The sequence below is a fragment of the Rhinolophus hipposideros genome (genome assembly GCF_964194185.1).
Source record: "Rhinolophus hipposideros genome assembly, chromosome: 7".
NCBI classification, from domain to species: Eukaryota; Metazoa; Chordata; class Mammalia; order Chiroptera; family Rhinolophidae; genus Rhinolophus; species Rhinolophus hipposideros.
Window position 1 is genome coordinate 58,424,584 of NC_138053.1, and position 17,843 is coordinate 58,442,426.

Here is a 17,843-nt window from a genome sequence, read left to right on the forward strand (position 1 = left end):
ATGAAATGTAAAATTCCATTGTAGGGGAACAAATGGTCCTTCCTACTGTGTTGAGTACCTACTGCCTGCCAGAATGGACATAAGTCTTCCATCAAGGAGTTTCTAATAATTTGGGAAATGAGACTAAATAATACACATAACATTATGAAATCAATAAGACATTACTAAATTATATAGCATGAATGTTAAAAACCAAAGAATAGGGAAGTTCAGAAAAAGTATGATGAGGATTAGCTCCTTGTATCCAGTTATCATCATGACAATAATAATCTAAAGGCCTCCAAATCTTTCTCTCCCACTAGTTTCTCCTGAGTATCAGGTGGGCATTTCTAAATGTTCCAAAGCAAGCCAGTGCACGACAGAATTTATTATTCCTGATTTCAATTATTGGCATCACCACCTATCCTCCAACTCCAGCCAGAACTTGGAAGCCAACCTTACTTCCTCCTGCCTCCTTATCCATCTGCATCTGATTGATGTGACACTTTTTAAGTATGTACTATATACAGATCCCCTTTCTCTAAACTTCCATTTCCAGTGCCTTGGCTGGTGCCAATGTTATCTCTGTTCTGGCTTTTACAACTATCTTCTAACCATGTTACTACTTCTAAGTTTCTTACCCCAGCCACTGCTACTCCATCCACGTTACACACAGCAGTAATCTTTCTAAATTTCAAATCATTTACATCACTCATTATTGTCCTCAGAATCAAATGCTTTACATTACACCAATGGCCCTGTTGTTACACATCTTTTCCAGATATTCTGGATGCTCTCAGGTCTGATAGAAGAGAATGGTGTGCTCCCCCTATCACCAAATCTAACAAGTCCCACGAGGGCTAATATTAATCAAGGCATCTGATCCAAGGGAGTGGCATGTGCCTGAGAAAGGGAGTTTAGAAATGTGGTACTAAGCGCAAAACCAAGCCCAGGGGATTAGGCTCTCAGACAGGCTCCACTCCAGCTCTGCTGGATAGAGAGGTCATGGGGAGTGGAAGTAGAAAGTGAACTATGGCTAGTTGTTTTCGTTTTCTATTGTTGTGATTACAAACTTAGCAGTTTAAAACAACACACATGTATCATCTCACCGTTTCTGTCAGTCAGGATTCCATCCTCGGCTTGGCTGGGAACTCTGCTCAGGGGCCTACGTGTCGCAGTCAATGCAGCTGGGCTGTAGGCTCATCTGCAGGGTGTAGTGCTCTTCCAAACTCATTCAGGTTGTTAGAATTCCGTTCCTTGCAGTTGTAGAACTAAGGCCCTTAGCTCCTAGAAGTTGCCCTCTCCATAGGCAGTTCACAGTATGTCTGCTTCTTCAAGGTCAAGAGCATCTCTTGCTTCAAGTCTCTTAGAGAAGGCCTGGTGTCCGCCTCCCTCTCTAAACAATCTCTTTAATTCTGTAGCTCCTCCATATTATTCTTCTTCTGATACTAGCTATGAAAATACATTATGAAAAGGGAATTTTTCTTCTTCTAATAACTTGTTACTGTCATACACTAACTGTTTACTAGGTACTATTACTAACCCTATTTCACAAATTGGGAAATAAGGCATAGAAATGTCAAAGAACTTCCCTAAATTCACAGAAGCAGTACTAGTTAAATGGTAGATCTATAATTCAAGACAGCTGGGGAAGGGACAATTGGGTAGCCTAAGTCCTGCTCAAAGTCACCCCAAATGAAAAAGAAGCAGGAGCTGGAGACAGAAGTTAACTTTGTAGAGGTGAATGTGTGGGTGTCAGTAGAGAGGGCATTGACAGTAATGATACCAATCTGGGGTTTCCTCTGAAATGTGACAAAATCTCACTGGAGCCTGCCATTCAAACAGGATCTACATGACAGTGAAATCACATCTGGCGTGGGGCTCTTGTTAAAATGGAGGGCTGGGGCAGCAGGCTTTCTCAGTTGGTTACAAGCACAGTGCTCCTGACACCAAGGTGGCCGGTTTGATTCCCACATGGGCCAGTGAGCTGCGCCCTCCATAACTAGATTGAAAACAACTTGACTTGGGAGCTGATGGGTGCTGGAAAAACACAGTTCCCCAATAAAAATTTAAAAAAAAATGGATGACCTATGAATGCCATATGGATTATGGACAAATCTCGGTGCATTTTTTTCAATGACCAAGATTTTTTAAAAAAGGTATGCGTACCATATTTGTGGAGTGCAAGAGTTAAAAGGAATAGCAACTTCATTAGCTTGCAGGTTGATTCACAAATGTCCCAATAAGTACAAATAATAAATCTCAGCTTACAAAATGAAATTCAAAGTAGTAAATACTTTTGGACTTTATTGTGGTAAAAAACACATCACATTAAATTTAGTTTATTTTTCTTTGTTTTTTGACAAGGAAATTAATTGGGAAGAAAAGCATATGTATAAAAAAGAATCCTTCTAAAGCTTTGCCTTGGAGGAATAAAATTGGTTTGATTAGATTTAAAGAAAGGTCAAGTTTATGAAAATAAGACAATTTTTCATGCAAAATAAAAACAGCTTTATTGAATCCTGTGCGGTAGGGTGGGGAGCATAATTTTACATCTTGGATTTCTTCCTTTACCGGTGATACATGAACTCCTATTTCATCCTGAAATTGAGGGCTGATTGAGCAGCTTAGATGAGCCACATGAAATGCAATTGGAGATCATTAACTATTTATTTGAAAAGGTAATTATAGTAGCAGGATTTTTTTTCAGCTCTTCCCTAACAATCCTATAGATAGGTTCAGGAGTAGCTTAGTTGTTTACAATAAAACCTGTAAGGAGGTTCTGAGGTGTTTTCTCTTTCTCAGTTTAGAATGGGCTTCTCAGATGCTTGGATGTTAGGACTGTACATTTTTGGAGACAGTAAATTTTGAATATTCAGAGACTGTATAGTCCTAAAAAAAAGGTAGCATTCTTTTAAGAGTTTTCCAAAACTGTGAATGACTTTGATTACTATCCAGAGAGTTTAGAAATTCTGCAGAGGTAAAGAAACCAGTCAACCTTTTCTGAACTCTTATTGGAAACAAGGGGAATACCTAAAGGTTTGAACTGGATGCCTATATAATCTAGATTACCGTTTAAAAGAATGAAGTGGTATTTTGCTCCCTTGTTCACCATCAATTATGTTCATCATTAATTATTCATTAATGCTTTCGATGAAACATAAAATTATTTTAATTTTGATTTCAATGTCTTTTCGTAAAAAATACATTTACATTAAACCAAAAGGATAAGCTAATAAGAATTTCAACAGAAATAAAAACCCTTTCAAATAGATATGACTGTTCACCAACCTCAAACTAATTGAAAAATACTTCTCATCCCAATAGTTTCCTTCAGAACTAATAACCAATAATTTAAACTACACTTCCTCTATATCCAGAAATAAAAGGTTTGCAATGGTCAAATAGCTGTATATCATGTTTATGATAGTAATTTCAACCTGAAATTCATAAAATAAATCACACAACTTTAAACAGCATTAGTTTATTACCTATTCACTGTTACTTCAAACAATCTAGATATGTACAAAAATTTGGAATGTTTCATAAATGCTGATTGATAAAAATATTACATAGCTGCTAATGGGATTTTCTTTTAAGCACAGCACATTGATGCTTAAAAGGTTAGTTCTATTTATGGCAATGCTTGTGTTTTAAATTTTTTTCAAGTACATAAACATCTTCAAGTGCAAAGACGTCAGGAAAAAATTTACAAAGTAGGGAATTTTAGAATTTCATAGATTCAGATAAACCGATGATTCCTTAATGAATCAGAATAAAACAGTTTACGGAAACAATTCTGTACTGAATAAATTACTCTGAACATATAATTTTTAATGATTTAAAATTTTAGGGTGGTCAATTTTAAACACTGTTACTAAAAGTAAGACAGTGTTTGGTTTTGATGATTTGCTACATAATACTTAGTATTAATAAAGTCTGTAATGGGTATGGGCCTTGACTACAAATTCTCAACTTTATACAAACTAAAACTATCCTCTCCACATGCTTCAAAGATTTAAATTATTACTTTTATTCAAATTTTGAAACTTTTATCATTACCAAAACAAAAACTGTAATCAGTTAATTTTAATTTTACAGTATTTTAGAAGAAACCTTTGGCTATTAAGTGCAAAACCTTTTTGTTATTAGGTTTTAAAGTTATATCATGTATCATGTTATTCCTCATGGTAACAAACTTTCTTATTCAACTTTATGTGGTATAAGAACATTAAGAAAATTTTTAATTAACTAGAGTAGAATAAAATACTAGTGCATGTAATACCTGCTGCACCTGTAATATTTAAATGTAATATGCAGACAATTAATCTAAGTTTAGATCACTGATGAATCAATTGCTCTTTGTGGCTTAATTCCTTTCCCCAAATTATGGTCTGTGTATCTGATTCTAGGTGAAGTAGTTGAAAATGTAGTAATTATACCTATTTTATGTATTCCTATTAACAGCAGAATGTGAGTGAAAAATTGATTAAAACCAATAAAAAATGATGTGAATATTTTACAATGCCAAAATTAATATTTTAAAATAAACCATGAATAAAGGGAACACTGAGGCTTGTCTTAAAGAAGCTGTTTGTCATTCTTTTTTTATAGAGATTACAACACACATACAATAAATGAATTTTATCAAAATACAGCACATTTTTCTACTATATCCATAAAAACCAATTCCTATGTAAATAGTACTGAAAATCAACTAAAGTGAGTTAAAATTTACAAAGAGTTGTTAAAGGGTTTCAATCAATATTAAAACTATACAATAACCAATTGATAGCATCTTGAAAGAAGTGCAATATTTGAGTTCACATCTTTTTAAAAGTACTGCCTATTTAATCTGACTAGCAATAAAGAAGAAGTCTAACTCACTTTTGCAAAAATAATGACTGCTGTTTTTGCTAGTCCTATAGAAGTCTTAATTAAAACAAGATTGAAGAACAAAGGATAACAGATTAAAAATTCCAAAATTATATTTCTTAGTAATTAAAAATGAATTGCAATAACCGAATATTGCTCTAATGAAAGGCTCTAGACTAGCCTTGACTAAAAACAGTTATTGGTCTTCTATGGCACTTTTTTCTGGTCCAAATAACCATGCATTAATTCTTACCATTGCATGTTACTCAAATTTTATTTGATTACATAGAACAAAACCAAATAAAATTAATGATGTGGATAGACAAAATTAATAAATCTCTATCAAATACCTGTTACACTAATGAGACAAAGGCAGTTGGTGGTAAAACACTATTACACTGATACACTTAGAAACCCTTTAAAGACTCTGAAGTGTTGAGTTCACATTTAATGTTACCTGTAGGAACAGCCCTTTATTTGAACACCTTTACACACTGGTGGCCCCAAGGACCCATCCCTTTGCTCTACAATTCCCCACAGCAATTCTCTATCACTGTGTCAGTTTCACAAACTTGCTTTGGTTTCCTAGCTCCATGCGTACTGTTTCCTTTTACTTTACCAAGGCAATGTGAGGCCAAACAAAATCAAGAGGCTTTCCTAAATCTTATATTTTGCATTACAGCAACAATCTTATAAAACTGGCCATTGTAGTTTCATTTGCTGCTTAAAGTAAAAATTATGAATTAAGATTAAAATGGCGCACTAATTATAAAACTGATTGCAAGTACCACCATTTGCAAAAAAATCAAGGGATTTCCACATCACAGAAAAAGCATGGACATGCACCTACAGAGTTAAAAATTTCCTGTGACTAAAAAATTAAAAATTGAATCACCAGTAGCAAATGTATAGTCAATGGCTATGACAAGAACAGATCCTGTAGAGCTCATAAAATACAATTATTGTCTTTTTATTTCTTTAAAAAGACATTACATTTTTATTGCATTATTCTATTAATAAAAACACATTAACAGATAGCTGTTTTTTCATTCTTTACTTCCAGATTTTTATAGAAATTAACTGTTTTAATCTGGCCTTGGAAAGTGAACCCACCAGCACCACCTTCACCTACTCATTCTTCAACTCAATATGCACATAGCAAAAGCCAACACTTCAAATCTCTTGCCCACAAAAAAAAGTTTCAGCAGAAAACCATTAATATCAGTTTAATAAAAATAAGGGCATAAAAGCTATGAGAGAGATAGCTCTGCCATCTTTCTCTGGGCTACAATCAAGGCTAACTGGAGCCTTGCACAGAGTTCAGTCATGTGTATGAAATCCAAAAATAAACCTACAATCTATACAAAAACAACATATGCTTGTTTTTGTAGCCTTGATTGCTATGTTTTTAAAAACCTAACAAGAAGTTTCATATGAATTCAACAGTCTTCCCTATATACAGTGGTTCTTTCCCTCTAGCCACAAGTTCTGTTATTTCATTAATGTACAAATTTCAACATAATTTTTTGGGTTCTTTATATATAAAAATAGTCAAGATATTAATTTCCCCTGCAAGTATCTTCCAATAAATCTTGCTGTCTTCCCCCTTTTCTGTCCACAGTTCTTATGAAGAAACCTCTCGTACAATGATGAGTTCTACTGTGTTCTGGAAAGTTTTTAGCAAGGACACTGCTTGTCCATGTTCAATATTGATAAAACTGTAGCCATTAGCCTAGAGGAAAGAAGAAAAATGTTTTAAGAAAAACATTTCATAGTAATTTATTTGCATTGGTGCTTTTAAATTTCTGCCAGGTAGTCCACAAACCTGGCAGAAAATAAGAATCATTTTGGCAATTTAAAACAACATCTAGACTCCTGGGCCCTACTCCTTAGCACTTCAAATAAAATCTCTGATGGTGGAACCCTGGAACCTATATTCTGCCCACATTTTCAGATGATTCTTATGTAGCAGTTGATGCCAGGAAGCATTTATCTAAGACTGTGTCATCAGACATGGTGTTTTGTGTATGCACTACCGTGCACCTGAAGTCACCAAGCTGAAAAGGTAGCAAATCAAGAATACTACACTTCTTATAATGTAGGCTAAACATTTATTGAGGTCTTACGGTATACCACACAGGGCTAAGGGCTTTTATGAGTTAACTCCTTTAATTCTCGTAACACAAAGAAAGATTCTAGAAAACTTAACATTCCTGAACTTAAACTGCTAAGATAGACCAAACATGTGTTCAAAAATATCAGTATGACTTTCTCTTTTTTTTTTGATTTTCTAAAGTACAAGGTGGAAATATTTTAACATTTTCCCCCCTTCTTCTGCCTGCCCGTCAGTTGGCCACTCACAGCAGCTCACGGCAGCTCCCGCCGGCTGCCGGCCACCAGACGCTCATGGTGGCACACGGTAGCCCACGGCAGCACACAGCAGCCGTGGCAGCCTCCAGGCTCACTGCAGCCCAGCTCCAGGGAGAGCTATTGTTCACAATCTTAGCTGTAGAGGGCGCAGCTCACTGGCCAATGTGGGAATCGAACCAGCGACCTTGGCGTTAGGAGCAGGGCGCTCCAACCACCTGAGTCACCGGGCCAGCCCTAGGTGGAAATATTTTAAACTATGAAAGCACTACAACATAGCCTTTAAGAAATATCACTATTTTCATTCACAAATATTTAAAGATAAACTTCCTAAAACGCTTATTTTCAAATCCGGCACTTAATAATTTCTTGATGAGACAAATGTCATAAAATGAAAAATAAAGAAAAGAATAAGATGTACTTAATTACCTGAATAATTTTATCACCTGGCTGCAATAATTTTGATGCTGGTCCTTCAGGTTGTACCCTTGTTACAAATATACCCTTTAATAATAAAAATAAATAAATATTTAATGGGAAGCAACACACATAAACAACAGAGTACGTAAATATTTGGATCATGATATAAGTTTTCTGTCTTCTCTGACATAACATTGTGATAACCAGTCCTATATTATTTTTGTCTCTGATAATCCTGATGTTAGTATAGTGATTTTTATTAAAGTGATGAAGTTACTACTATTGATGAACGTAAAAATAAAAAAAAATTTAAAAACACTTCACAATATGAGGTACATGCAAAATATTTGGTTAAATTTGTATTCCAGAAATGGTTAATTTGAACTGCTAACATTTCAAAACAAAAAGCTGAATAATACAGAGGGAAATCAAAGATGAAGTCTTTCTAGAGTTATATAAATATCTTAGATTTTTACTTATGTATAAGAGGTATTAAATTAGTGAATAAAACTTTATGAGTATTTCAAGGATATATAAACAATACTCACATCATCATCAGGTCTGAATGGGTTTCCTCTTCCCCCAACACCTCCTGATATGCTAAATCCAAGTTCTGGATCCTTTTCAACTCTCACTCGAATCTGAGTTAATATGAAAATAGATCATTATTACTCTTTCAGAAAAAGCTGCAACACAGTAACATCCATATTTAAAGATTGGTAAATTAGGTTCAAGCAAATATTGCTATGTAAGAATTCACCTAAAATAAATATTTGGGCAGATGAAGTGAAACTATGACATGGAATATTATGTTAATGAGTTAGTAAGTTAAAGGCACAGCTGGGATTATAAAGCAAAGCTCCTAACTTAATCTACTGCTGTCTTTTGAGGATAGGCAACTAATTAACATTGACCCTATTGTATTTTTTTAGACATCATGGATTTAATGACACACAAAACATGTATTTTATTATTAGCTTACATTTGTGATATATCTAAATTACATAGATCTCTGTCTATTGGACATTTCATAGATATATAAAAAAATCCCTGTGTGGTTGTTGGATATTAACTCCTCATTTCCATTTAGTACATGTTCCAAAGGAGTTGGGATGGATAATCAATTGGTAATACAGTTTTATAACCAAGCTATAAAAGAAGATGCAAGAACTAACTTTTTGTTACAAAATGCTCCTTTTTCCCAAAAGACCAAACCAAAATGAATAAAGCATTGGTTCTCTACCTAAGTCTCTAATAATATCCTTTTATCAATAAACTATCAAAATATATGACTATATGATTAAGTGATTTTTTAAAAGTACTTTGTAAGATTTAATTCTCAACATCGTTTGGAGACTGTAGTCAAGTTTCAAATAACAATAGCAAACCGTAATATACCAATTCAAGTTTAATGGTCTACTATTTAAATTCTTGAAGAAGTCTTATTACCAGAGTATCATTAACCAATTTTGGAAAAACAACCACCTTAAGGGGGAAAAGAAAAAGCTTGCCTAAAACACTACGTCCTATGTCAATTAATCAGAACACGGGAGATCACGAAGTCAAGTTAAACCACTAAGTTTAACACCTTATAAACTTAACAGGAAACTAAACCTTTAAACAAAATGGTAAAAACGATATGTTAATATTCTACATGGAATTATTGCTAACAATTAACCTGTAAAATACATTAAAAGTGTACTCTCATATTTCAAATATTCTTGATTATTCTTACCTCTTGCCTTGCCAGTTCATGGCCTTGTCTAGGAGAACAATGGGGCTGTGTATATGGAGGCTGGTGGGCCACTTTCAGCATCAAGTAATCAATTAGTTGTTCTCTAGAGGGATGCCTTGCCACAGATGCCTGAGGAAGGGGGTGATGTATTTGACTATAATTTGCCTGAGGCCTGAGAGGCTGGCCCATCTGTCCATTACTCAAAGGCATCTAAGAAAAACACGAAGTGTCTTAAAATGACCAATAATAATGTCTTATTACAAATATTTGGATTTTCTTCTCAAAGCATTTCAAAAGCACTCGAGTTTAACATTCTACATCACACAATTTCATGCCACTTATTTTTTCTAGTTTTACACTTTTAAAAGAAAAATGCTATTAAGGTTTTAATTCTAAACTTGCCTGAGTGCTTGCTGATAGATCCACTCTTTAAAGGTTTCAAATGAAAGTAAATCATATCTACATTTAAATTTTGCTTTCCTGTTTGATATAAAGTATGTGTATGTATCTTTCTCATAATAGCCACATGTTAAAATGATACACATTATGCCAAAAAATTTAAGTATTAGCCCATTAAAAGGGTATCTTTTCCTATACTATACTTAATCTCTCACATGTACAAAAGATGCATTTGCTGATGTTTTTCTTTAGAAAAAAGTAACTAATTTTGTGGTAGAATTTTTCCTACCTTTATTCCTTCCTTTCCAGAATTAATAAGCCAATTCAGCTTTGTAGGAGAAAATTTATTTATTCCTCATGTATATGCAACAAATAGCAATTTTTAAACTCTCTAAATATTAATTCCATAGAAAATTAACCAAAAAATTAAATTGTAACATTCTATTTTACTTTTCACAAGCTAATCAAAAGACTTGAAATTATTTTGTTGTTGTTAAAAGATTATCTTTGTTTTAACGCCTCTCATTTAGTAGAGGTTGATCTTAACATTAGACTTAAAATCATCTTTGTAGAAATATGGCTAATACTCTGTTAATGTAAGGAATTTACCTGAAAGATAAGGTTACATTTGTATTATAAGTATCTGCATATGAAAAGATTTTTGTGCAGAAGAAGAAATAAATATGTTTAAGCTATTTAATCATTTAAAACATCACTGTTGATTATTAATAAAAAGGTGACCTCATTTACAAGGAAATTATGGGAAAACTGTGTGGGAAATATTTGAGCCTCATTTCCCTAAAATTATGCAAAAGTTGAAAAGTTTGGGAAAAGATTATGGCAATAGTTTCTGAACAACATGTTCTGTGAATCTTGCTGAAGGACACAAAGAAGTTTGTCTTTGGTGAAAAAGATTTTTACTTAAAAAAAATTCTCTTTTTCACTGTGTTATACTTGAGAAAATAGTTAATTCTGAAGCCTGGAAACATACATGGGTGTTTTATGACAGACATGCTATTATTAGCACAAAGATGTTACTACTCTGTGACAAATCTTTTATTGGTTATTTACTATTTGATCACTGTAGATTTGAAGCAATCTGTCCACCAGGAGTACTTAAATGGTTGTGCTGTTATTTTCTTACTTACACACCACTCTGTAGACAGCACTTGCTTTTCTCCATATTTATATCATTTTTTCCTATGTGAAGATTCAATACTTTTCTCCTGGGGAGAATTCTCCAGGCAGTAATTACTTCTGACCCATTCTTAAAGACTCCCTGACACCAAGATACTTGGTTGTGCCTGACATTCTACAAAAATGTTCAACATACCCGTGGACTATATTAAGCTATGATTAGCAGATGGCTCAAGAGAGCAAAAAGCATAGACACAAACCTAAGCCACAAGATGGACACAAAAAAAAAAAAAAAAGAAGAAGAAACTGGATAACAGAACTCAATTAAAAGAAAAACAACAACAAAAGGGCAAAATAAATACATACGTATAAACTTAAAATGTTACATGGCTGGGTTCCTACTCTCAAGAGCAATGCAAACGTTTGTATAATACATAACTACACTTCATAATTATATCTGGTTACACTAGGACATGAAATTAGTTAAGAGAAAGAACAACTGAAGAAAAGAATTACCTGGCATCAGTGACAAAAAAGAAAACTTTAGTTACAAAAGTAGTAAGAATATAACCATCGTCTATTCTACCACATGCAGAAGTCTTTCAAGATGATTTCTAATTAAAGTATTTTCAAATGTCTTTAAAAAAATGCCTTTAATAACAGTAAAACATCCTCAAATGAAGAATTTAAGATAGGTTCATCTTTAACTCTCCAAATAGAGATATTTACTATCAGGAATACTTAAAAACCTCCAATTCAAATGATAAGTAGATGATGCTATAGAAATCTAAAAATAACAACAAATTGATTCTCCAGTGTGAAAAAAAATCATGGACTAAACCGAGAAACAGCAATTCCATTTCTCAATTACAAACAAACAAAAAAACCAATCCTTACTAAGCAAGGTGGAGGGAAGTCCTCAAAAAAGTATGTTCAGAGTTAAAGCATATATGATATTTCTAGTTCAAAAGCCAAAAAACACAGTAAGCTCAAAATACGACTTCATTTATTTCCTGAGAACCTACTTTCATCAAGCTGTCTGGAGAGACATCTTTGTGACTAAGGGTAGCTGATGAGTAGTTGTGCTGTCCTGAAATGAATATATCATCTTGACAAGGATCTCCTGGACAGGATGTCTGGGGATGCTTCAAATTAGGAGGAAATAAAAAGTAAACAAATAATGATCTTCAAGATGTGCAACCAAAATGATGACGACACTTGAGAGATTAGAAAAAATACTGCTAGGTAACAGAAAGATGAAGAACCAAATAATACATTACCACCAACTGCCATCAATCTTAGTACCTTTATTATGGATGTTAACTTACTGTGGTGATCATTTCACAATGTGTACATACATATATCAAGTCGTCATGACGTACACCTTGGACCAATACAATGTTATGTGTCAATTATATCTCCATAAAACTGGAAAAAAATTAGTACTTTTAACCGTCTTCCAAAGTTAACAGCAAAATGTTCTTGTAATGTGTGAAAAGTGTATACAGATACATGCTGTTAAGCTATTTCATTATAATGCTTTTAGTTTTATTTACAGTAATACCTAGTTTTTAATACTTGGAGCAGTAAATTTAGCAGTAAATCAAACTCTTAATTCAAGTTAAGAGTCTCAAATTTTAAGAGCAACTAAAATATACTACTGATGAGCACCACAAATAGTTTTTTGGTAAAAAACAACAACAAACCCTGATGTTCTTTTAACAGCAGTATCACTCAGGACTTTCTTTTTAATGATGAACACTACCAATAAAAAATACAGTCATGTAAAACTTGCTTTAGCTTAATTTTATCATACTAATATTAGTCAGCTCCGTATTATCCAAAAGCAGTGGCTTGGCGAAATGCTTTTAAAATTAACTAACTAGAATTCGTATTTTAATATATCAAATAATATCCTTATGTTATAGTTTATAGTTTATCTCAATGTTAGCTTTAGAGAAAAATAGACTCAATATCTCATCTCTGAATATTTCTCACAAATATGCTGGGAAGCAATATGCCTATATTTTTCATTTTAATTTAGTTCTAAACACACACAGCTGTATTTTAGAAAACTAAAGAGCGTGATAAACAACAGCACTGCTACTTTCAAAACAGTATATGGCTAGCAATATAGATATGCAAATTATATCATCATGTTGAAAACTAATCTGAAATCTTATGATATAGCACAGGGTACATACAAACCTAAAGGTTTATAATTTAATCTTAGAAATTCTACCTGCAACACGTGCAGTTAGCTGCTAGATCCAACTGTGGCTTAGCATTTTCACTTGTAGTTTGATCTAATTTTGTGTATTTATGCAAGAATACTTTATTTTCTTTCTGTTTTTGAGATGTGCTTTTTAGGATGCATAAAAATCAACTTAGCTCATAAACTGAAGTTTAAATTCAAGGCTAAATGTATAATTACGTTTATGTAGTCTTGAAAAGAACAAGTATATTATAAATGAAAAAGTAAAATGCAACAGATTCAAAGGCTCTAAATTTAAGAATAATAAGCAGAAAATATTACTGTATAAGAATTTGGAAAGAATGAATGTTCCAGGTGATGATAAAGCTTACCCCTGAGTTAATAAAAGCCCCTGGTCCTTACTCTGGGGCTTCAGTTGGATTAAGTACCAGAAATGCAGGGCTCAATAGTCATCACTCTCCTCTCTCCCTGTTTCAAACTGATAAATTATAAAACATTTGCTGCCACTGTAACATAGAAACCAAGTGGTGGCAGGTGACAGAGGCAGGGCAAGATGGGTGATGCAAAGTGAATCCAGCAGACTGCTCCTAGTCTAGAATACAAGAGAGCAGAGCCTGCAGTGTATTAAAAAGTGGGTGGTGGTGGTGGTAGGTGGATGCTCAGGAAAAAGCAATGGACGCAGAGGTAAGCAGAGTCAACACAGAAATAAAACTGTGGAGGGGATAAAATAAGTTCATAAGGGGAGAAAGGTCTTTTCAGGACGGAAGGAAAGGGGCAGAAGGAAATATTTATTTAGAGGCCATGCTACCACCTCAAGTTGTTATGAAGAGAATAATCTTGAAACAGAGCCATACCAGAGCTGTTCTGTTCTTTCTCCATCTCTGCTATTCCTATCCCCTACTCTTAATTTTCATTAAAAGAATAAACCTTTCTTCATCATCACTAATGACTATGCTGAAATGTGGGTAATAAAGAATTTGGGTTTTGCCTTTTCATTGGTACTTATGACAATTTCTCCAGCCTCACATTCAACCATATTAGGCAAATTATGATTAAACTTAGTTCCACTTAGTTCTTAGTGCTTTTTATTTGCCAACACTCAATCATTAAAGTGAAAATTACTCTTTCCCACAACTCCTCTGTGGACTACATATGTCATAGCCTAAAAACTTTGAGTTTGGGGAGAGCAAACTAATTAAAAGAAAGAGAAAGCACTGTAAAGAATAATTGTTCTGAAAACCTTCAGTAAGTCCTATTGCCCACCCCCTCTTAACATAAAAGACAGTTGACTACATTCTTAGTTATGACCACAGAAACTTAAGAGCTTTGCAGAAAGTTTTAGCACAAAGCCGTGGAGGAAGTGGGAGGTAATCAAGATACGTAACCCACAATAAAAATTTATTTTCTAGAAACGCTGAACACGAAAATGTAAGGTTTATTTCTCTTCTATGTACTAACAGTACTAGTCTACTGCAGGTACTCACTCGAAAAATGTGCCCACCAGAACCTCTTCCGTCTGCAACACTCAAGGCAAGACTGCCTTGGCTGCCATGCAGATCCCTAGAGCTGCCATAGTGAAAGTTGCTTACAGCAGTAAAATTGGAATTAAAGGACCTGGACAGCATGCTCTGAATAAAGAGGGGATAGATTTAACAGAGATTAGTGTAGCATGCAAAATTCACAAGACATGTTACGTACACAGACGTATTTACAATAATCTCAATACCACACAGAAATACGCAACATGGAATTTTCAGTGCCACTGAAAGAAATTGGCACTATTTATCGTATAGTTACATGACAACATACACATACACACAGTTACATGTAATCCAACCATTCAAACTTAAACACCAAAGAAGAAAGTACAAACATATAGATGCTTTTATGCTATTATTTCCTTTACTTCTGACATATCTTATTAGAAGTTTGTCAGAACATAGAAATTGATGCCATACCCAGATGTATCTATACATATGAAGTTATATATGGAACACAAACTAATTCCTCTATAAAGATAAATTTTACCAACAACCAGTTATTTATAAGTCAAATGGCTTTCTAGAGTCTCATCTTATAGAAATTGTCTTATTAAATAAATGCAGAGTTTAAACATACACAATATAGCAGAAAATATATTTGCAAAACACACAGGGCTCTTGGTCAATTGCAATTTCTAAAAATAATTATCTTCCACATTTAGAAAATGTCTTATATGAGGGAAAAGTTTAATATAAACACAGAGTTTTCGGATATAACATTTAAAAGGCTCTCACTGATCTATAATTACCAGAAAAAAAGAATTGAAAATGCACATACAAAAATTATTTTCCATTCAATAGATGTTAAAGATTATTATATTTCAGGAGTTAGTAGTCGCTTTTGCTGCTTAAATTTGAAGAACCACTAGTGGAATCCCTTCCAAAGACTGAGTTTATATGAATACCTAAACACTAATCCCAGATCTGCCTGAAAAAATGTACCTTAATAAATAAATGCATTGCCTGATTCTCATTATTCCTGCTTGTTTATTCTGAGTTGTTAACCGCTGTTCTTTCATGTGGATGATTTTTGTCATGTCCCTGAATATTGAAGGTCTGATGATGAAACTGAGAGAAACCACATTTTGAGCAAGGCTTGTTATTAAGAGGCACAGAAATGCCTTAACAAGCAATTCTTTGCTCTTCTCTTAGGGAATCATATATACCTCTCCAGATCATGAAGTTGATGTCTAATACCAAGAAACTTTAATAGGACATTCCAGAATGAAAATGTTCTATAAATTACAATATACACTTTTAGTTATTTTGTGAATTCTAAAATAATGATTGAAGAAAAAGCTAAACTTAACAGGCTTATTATGCCCATACTTTTCCAAACCATTTCACAAAGAATAAGGATTTGGGAGTCAAATTCAGAGGTTCCATAAACATCTGATTAGAATGCAAAAATAGTTATACACACAGCTACATATACACACGTTGTGTTTTAAACATGTTGTTAACTTTAGTGGACTAACTGACCCTCTTTAAGGATACGCAGATCTGGAACAAAGCCTTTTCTGGCATTGTTGAACATACATGTATGAGGTTTTTGTAAATATTTCACTGACTGACTAAGAAGTCTGAAGCTCAGGATAGGTCTGTTTGTAATTCAGGCTTGTGCATAGACATCCCCATAAAACTGCACCCCATCACAACATGTCAATACACTGTGCAGTGCACGCTAATGGTTGTGTAACAGCAACAGCAGGTGAACATGGAAATTATACTGTGTTAATCACATTCTGGTTGAGCAAATGCTGACATTAGTAATAATTCAACTTTGAAATAAAAATGCTCATCATTTTCAGTGTTGTTAAGTTTTATTTGTAAATGTCTTGGTATTTTTGAGGTGAGATTTTTTTTTTTTAAATATGTTTGGGTTCCAGGTAGTTTGTTAGGGGGTGGAGAAGAAGTGTTACTACTACAAGGTTTAAAAACTAACTAAGGGTCAATAACTTATCTATTTCTGTATTATTACTAAACTCTCAGCTGGGCAAAGCAGCAACTTTTGATTTGGGAATTTACCTCTAGCGGTAGGACAAGCATTGTAAAATCCACTGGAGAAATTTTTCAAATTTCCACCGTGCCATCAGAATTATGTTGGGGGTTAGGGGGAGAAGTTACAGAGGGGCAAATAGATATCTTTCATCACGCCCCACATGGTCAACCAGTGCTTTCAAGTTTGGAATTTAAATCACGTTGCCTTGTGTCCTCTCAAGGTTTTTCTTAGTTTCACTGAACTAATTATTCTCACCTCTAAATTACCAGTGGGCACAATAGAGAAACTACTGTTATGTACTCTCCAATTATATGGCAGATTTCTAAACATGAAAAGCAGAGAGGCACAAATGAACAATGAGGTGGCTGCTACTTGCTTCCTTTACTCCAGTCCAGGCACATCTCTGTCGGACAGGAAAGTTATGGGAGAATAGCTATCTGAGATGTCAATGTAAAATATAATATAAAACAAACTCATCTCTTCTTCCAAATCTATTTAATAATTAATGGCCTTCCCAACAACTAGTTATTTAAGACACCAATCTCAAGCTAAATCCCTTTCCTTCAATGACTGATTACTTGAATATTAATTACAGTGAGACGCAAACTCATACAAAGTCTATTTCAGAACTGTCTCCTGAATTCACTCCTTTGACTCAATTCCACTGATAATTTCTCATTTATTTTCTGGACTGCTAGATAGTCTCATAACTAAATCAACTTAATTACAGCCTCTTCCTACTCAAATCCAGTTCCACACTATCACCAGAAGTTTATTTATAAAACAACTATACTATTCCTCTGCTTAAGAAATTTCTGAATTCTTTAGAAAAAGCACACAAGTTCAAAGAGCCTCAAAATATGTATAAAGTTATAGCTGAAAAAAACAAATAGATGAGAATGAAGTTGCCCAACAGCTATAGATAACTCAGATATTTAAGGTTGAGAGGACAGCATTTCACAGAGCTAACAATTACAGGTATTTATTTCTGAAAAATTTGACTTAAGGAATTTTTAAAAATAATGACACAGGTTGTATACGTTCAACTATTTTTAAAAATCTATCTTATATTTAATAAACAGAGATAAGATAATTCTTGGGTAAAATCCACTGAGAGGTATGAAGCTAAATCTTAAAGAATATGCTTTATACACTTGGGCCATAGAACTGTGG

The 17,843-nt window shown here is 33.8% G+C and overlaps 1 protein-coding gene across 13 annotated transcripts in view; it reads right to left on the minus strand.

The window, feature by feature from the left end:
* Positions 1 to 2,255: 2,255 nt before the first annotated feature.
* The window catches only part of ERBIN (erbb2 interacting protein), a 107,701-nt gene continuing 92,113 nt past the window's right edge, over positions 2,256 to 17,843 (minus strand). For 3 of the 13 annotated variants that reach the window (XM_081053440.1, XM_081053445.1, XM_081053443.1), the window contains 6 exons: positions 14,612 to 14,755; positions 11,938 to 12,057; positions 9,377 to 9,586; positions 8,190 to 8,282; positions 7,651 to 7,725; positions 2,256 to 6,586 (listed from right to left, as the gene is read on the minus strand). In XM_081053440.1, the coding sequence (XP_080909566.1) occupies positions 6,479 to 6,586; positions 7,651 to 7,725; positions 8,190 to 8,282; positions 9,377 to 9,586; positions 11,938 to 12,057; positions 14,612 to 14,755 (750 nt within the window). In that variant the 3' untranslated portion in view covers positions 2,256 to 6,478. Of the gene's footprint in view, positions 6,587 to 7,650; positions 7,726 to 8,189; positions 8,283 to 9,376; positions 9,587 to 11,937; positions 12,058 to 12,631; positions 12,674 to 14,611; positions 14,756 to 17,843 lie in introns of those variants that run through there. The other 10 variants (XM_081053446.1, XM_081053450.1, XM_081053448.1 and 7 more) reach the window with 10 other exon arrangements.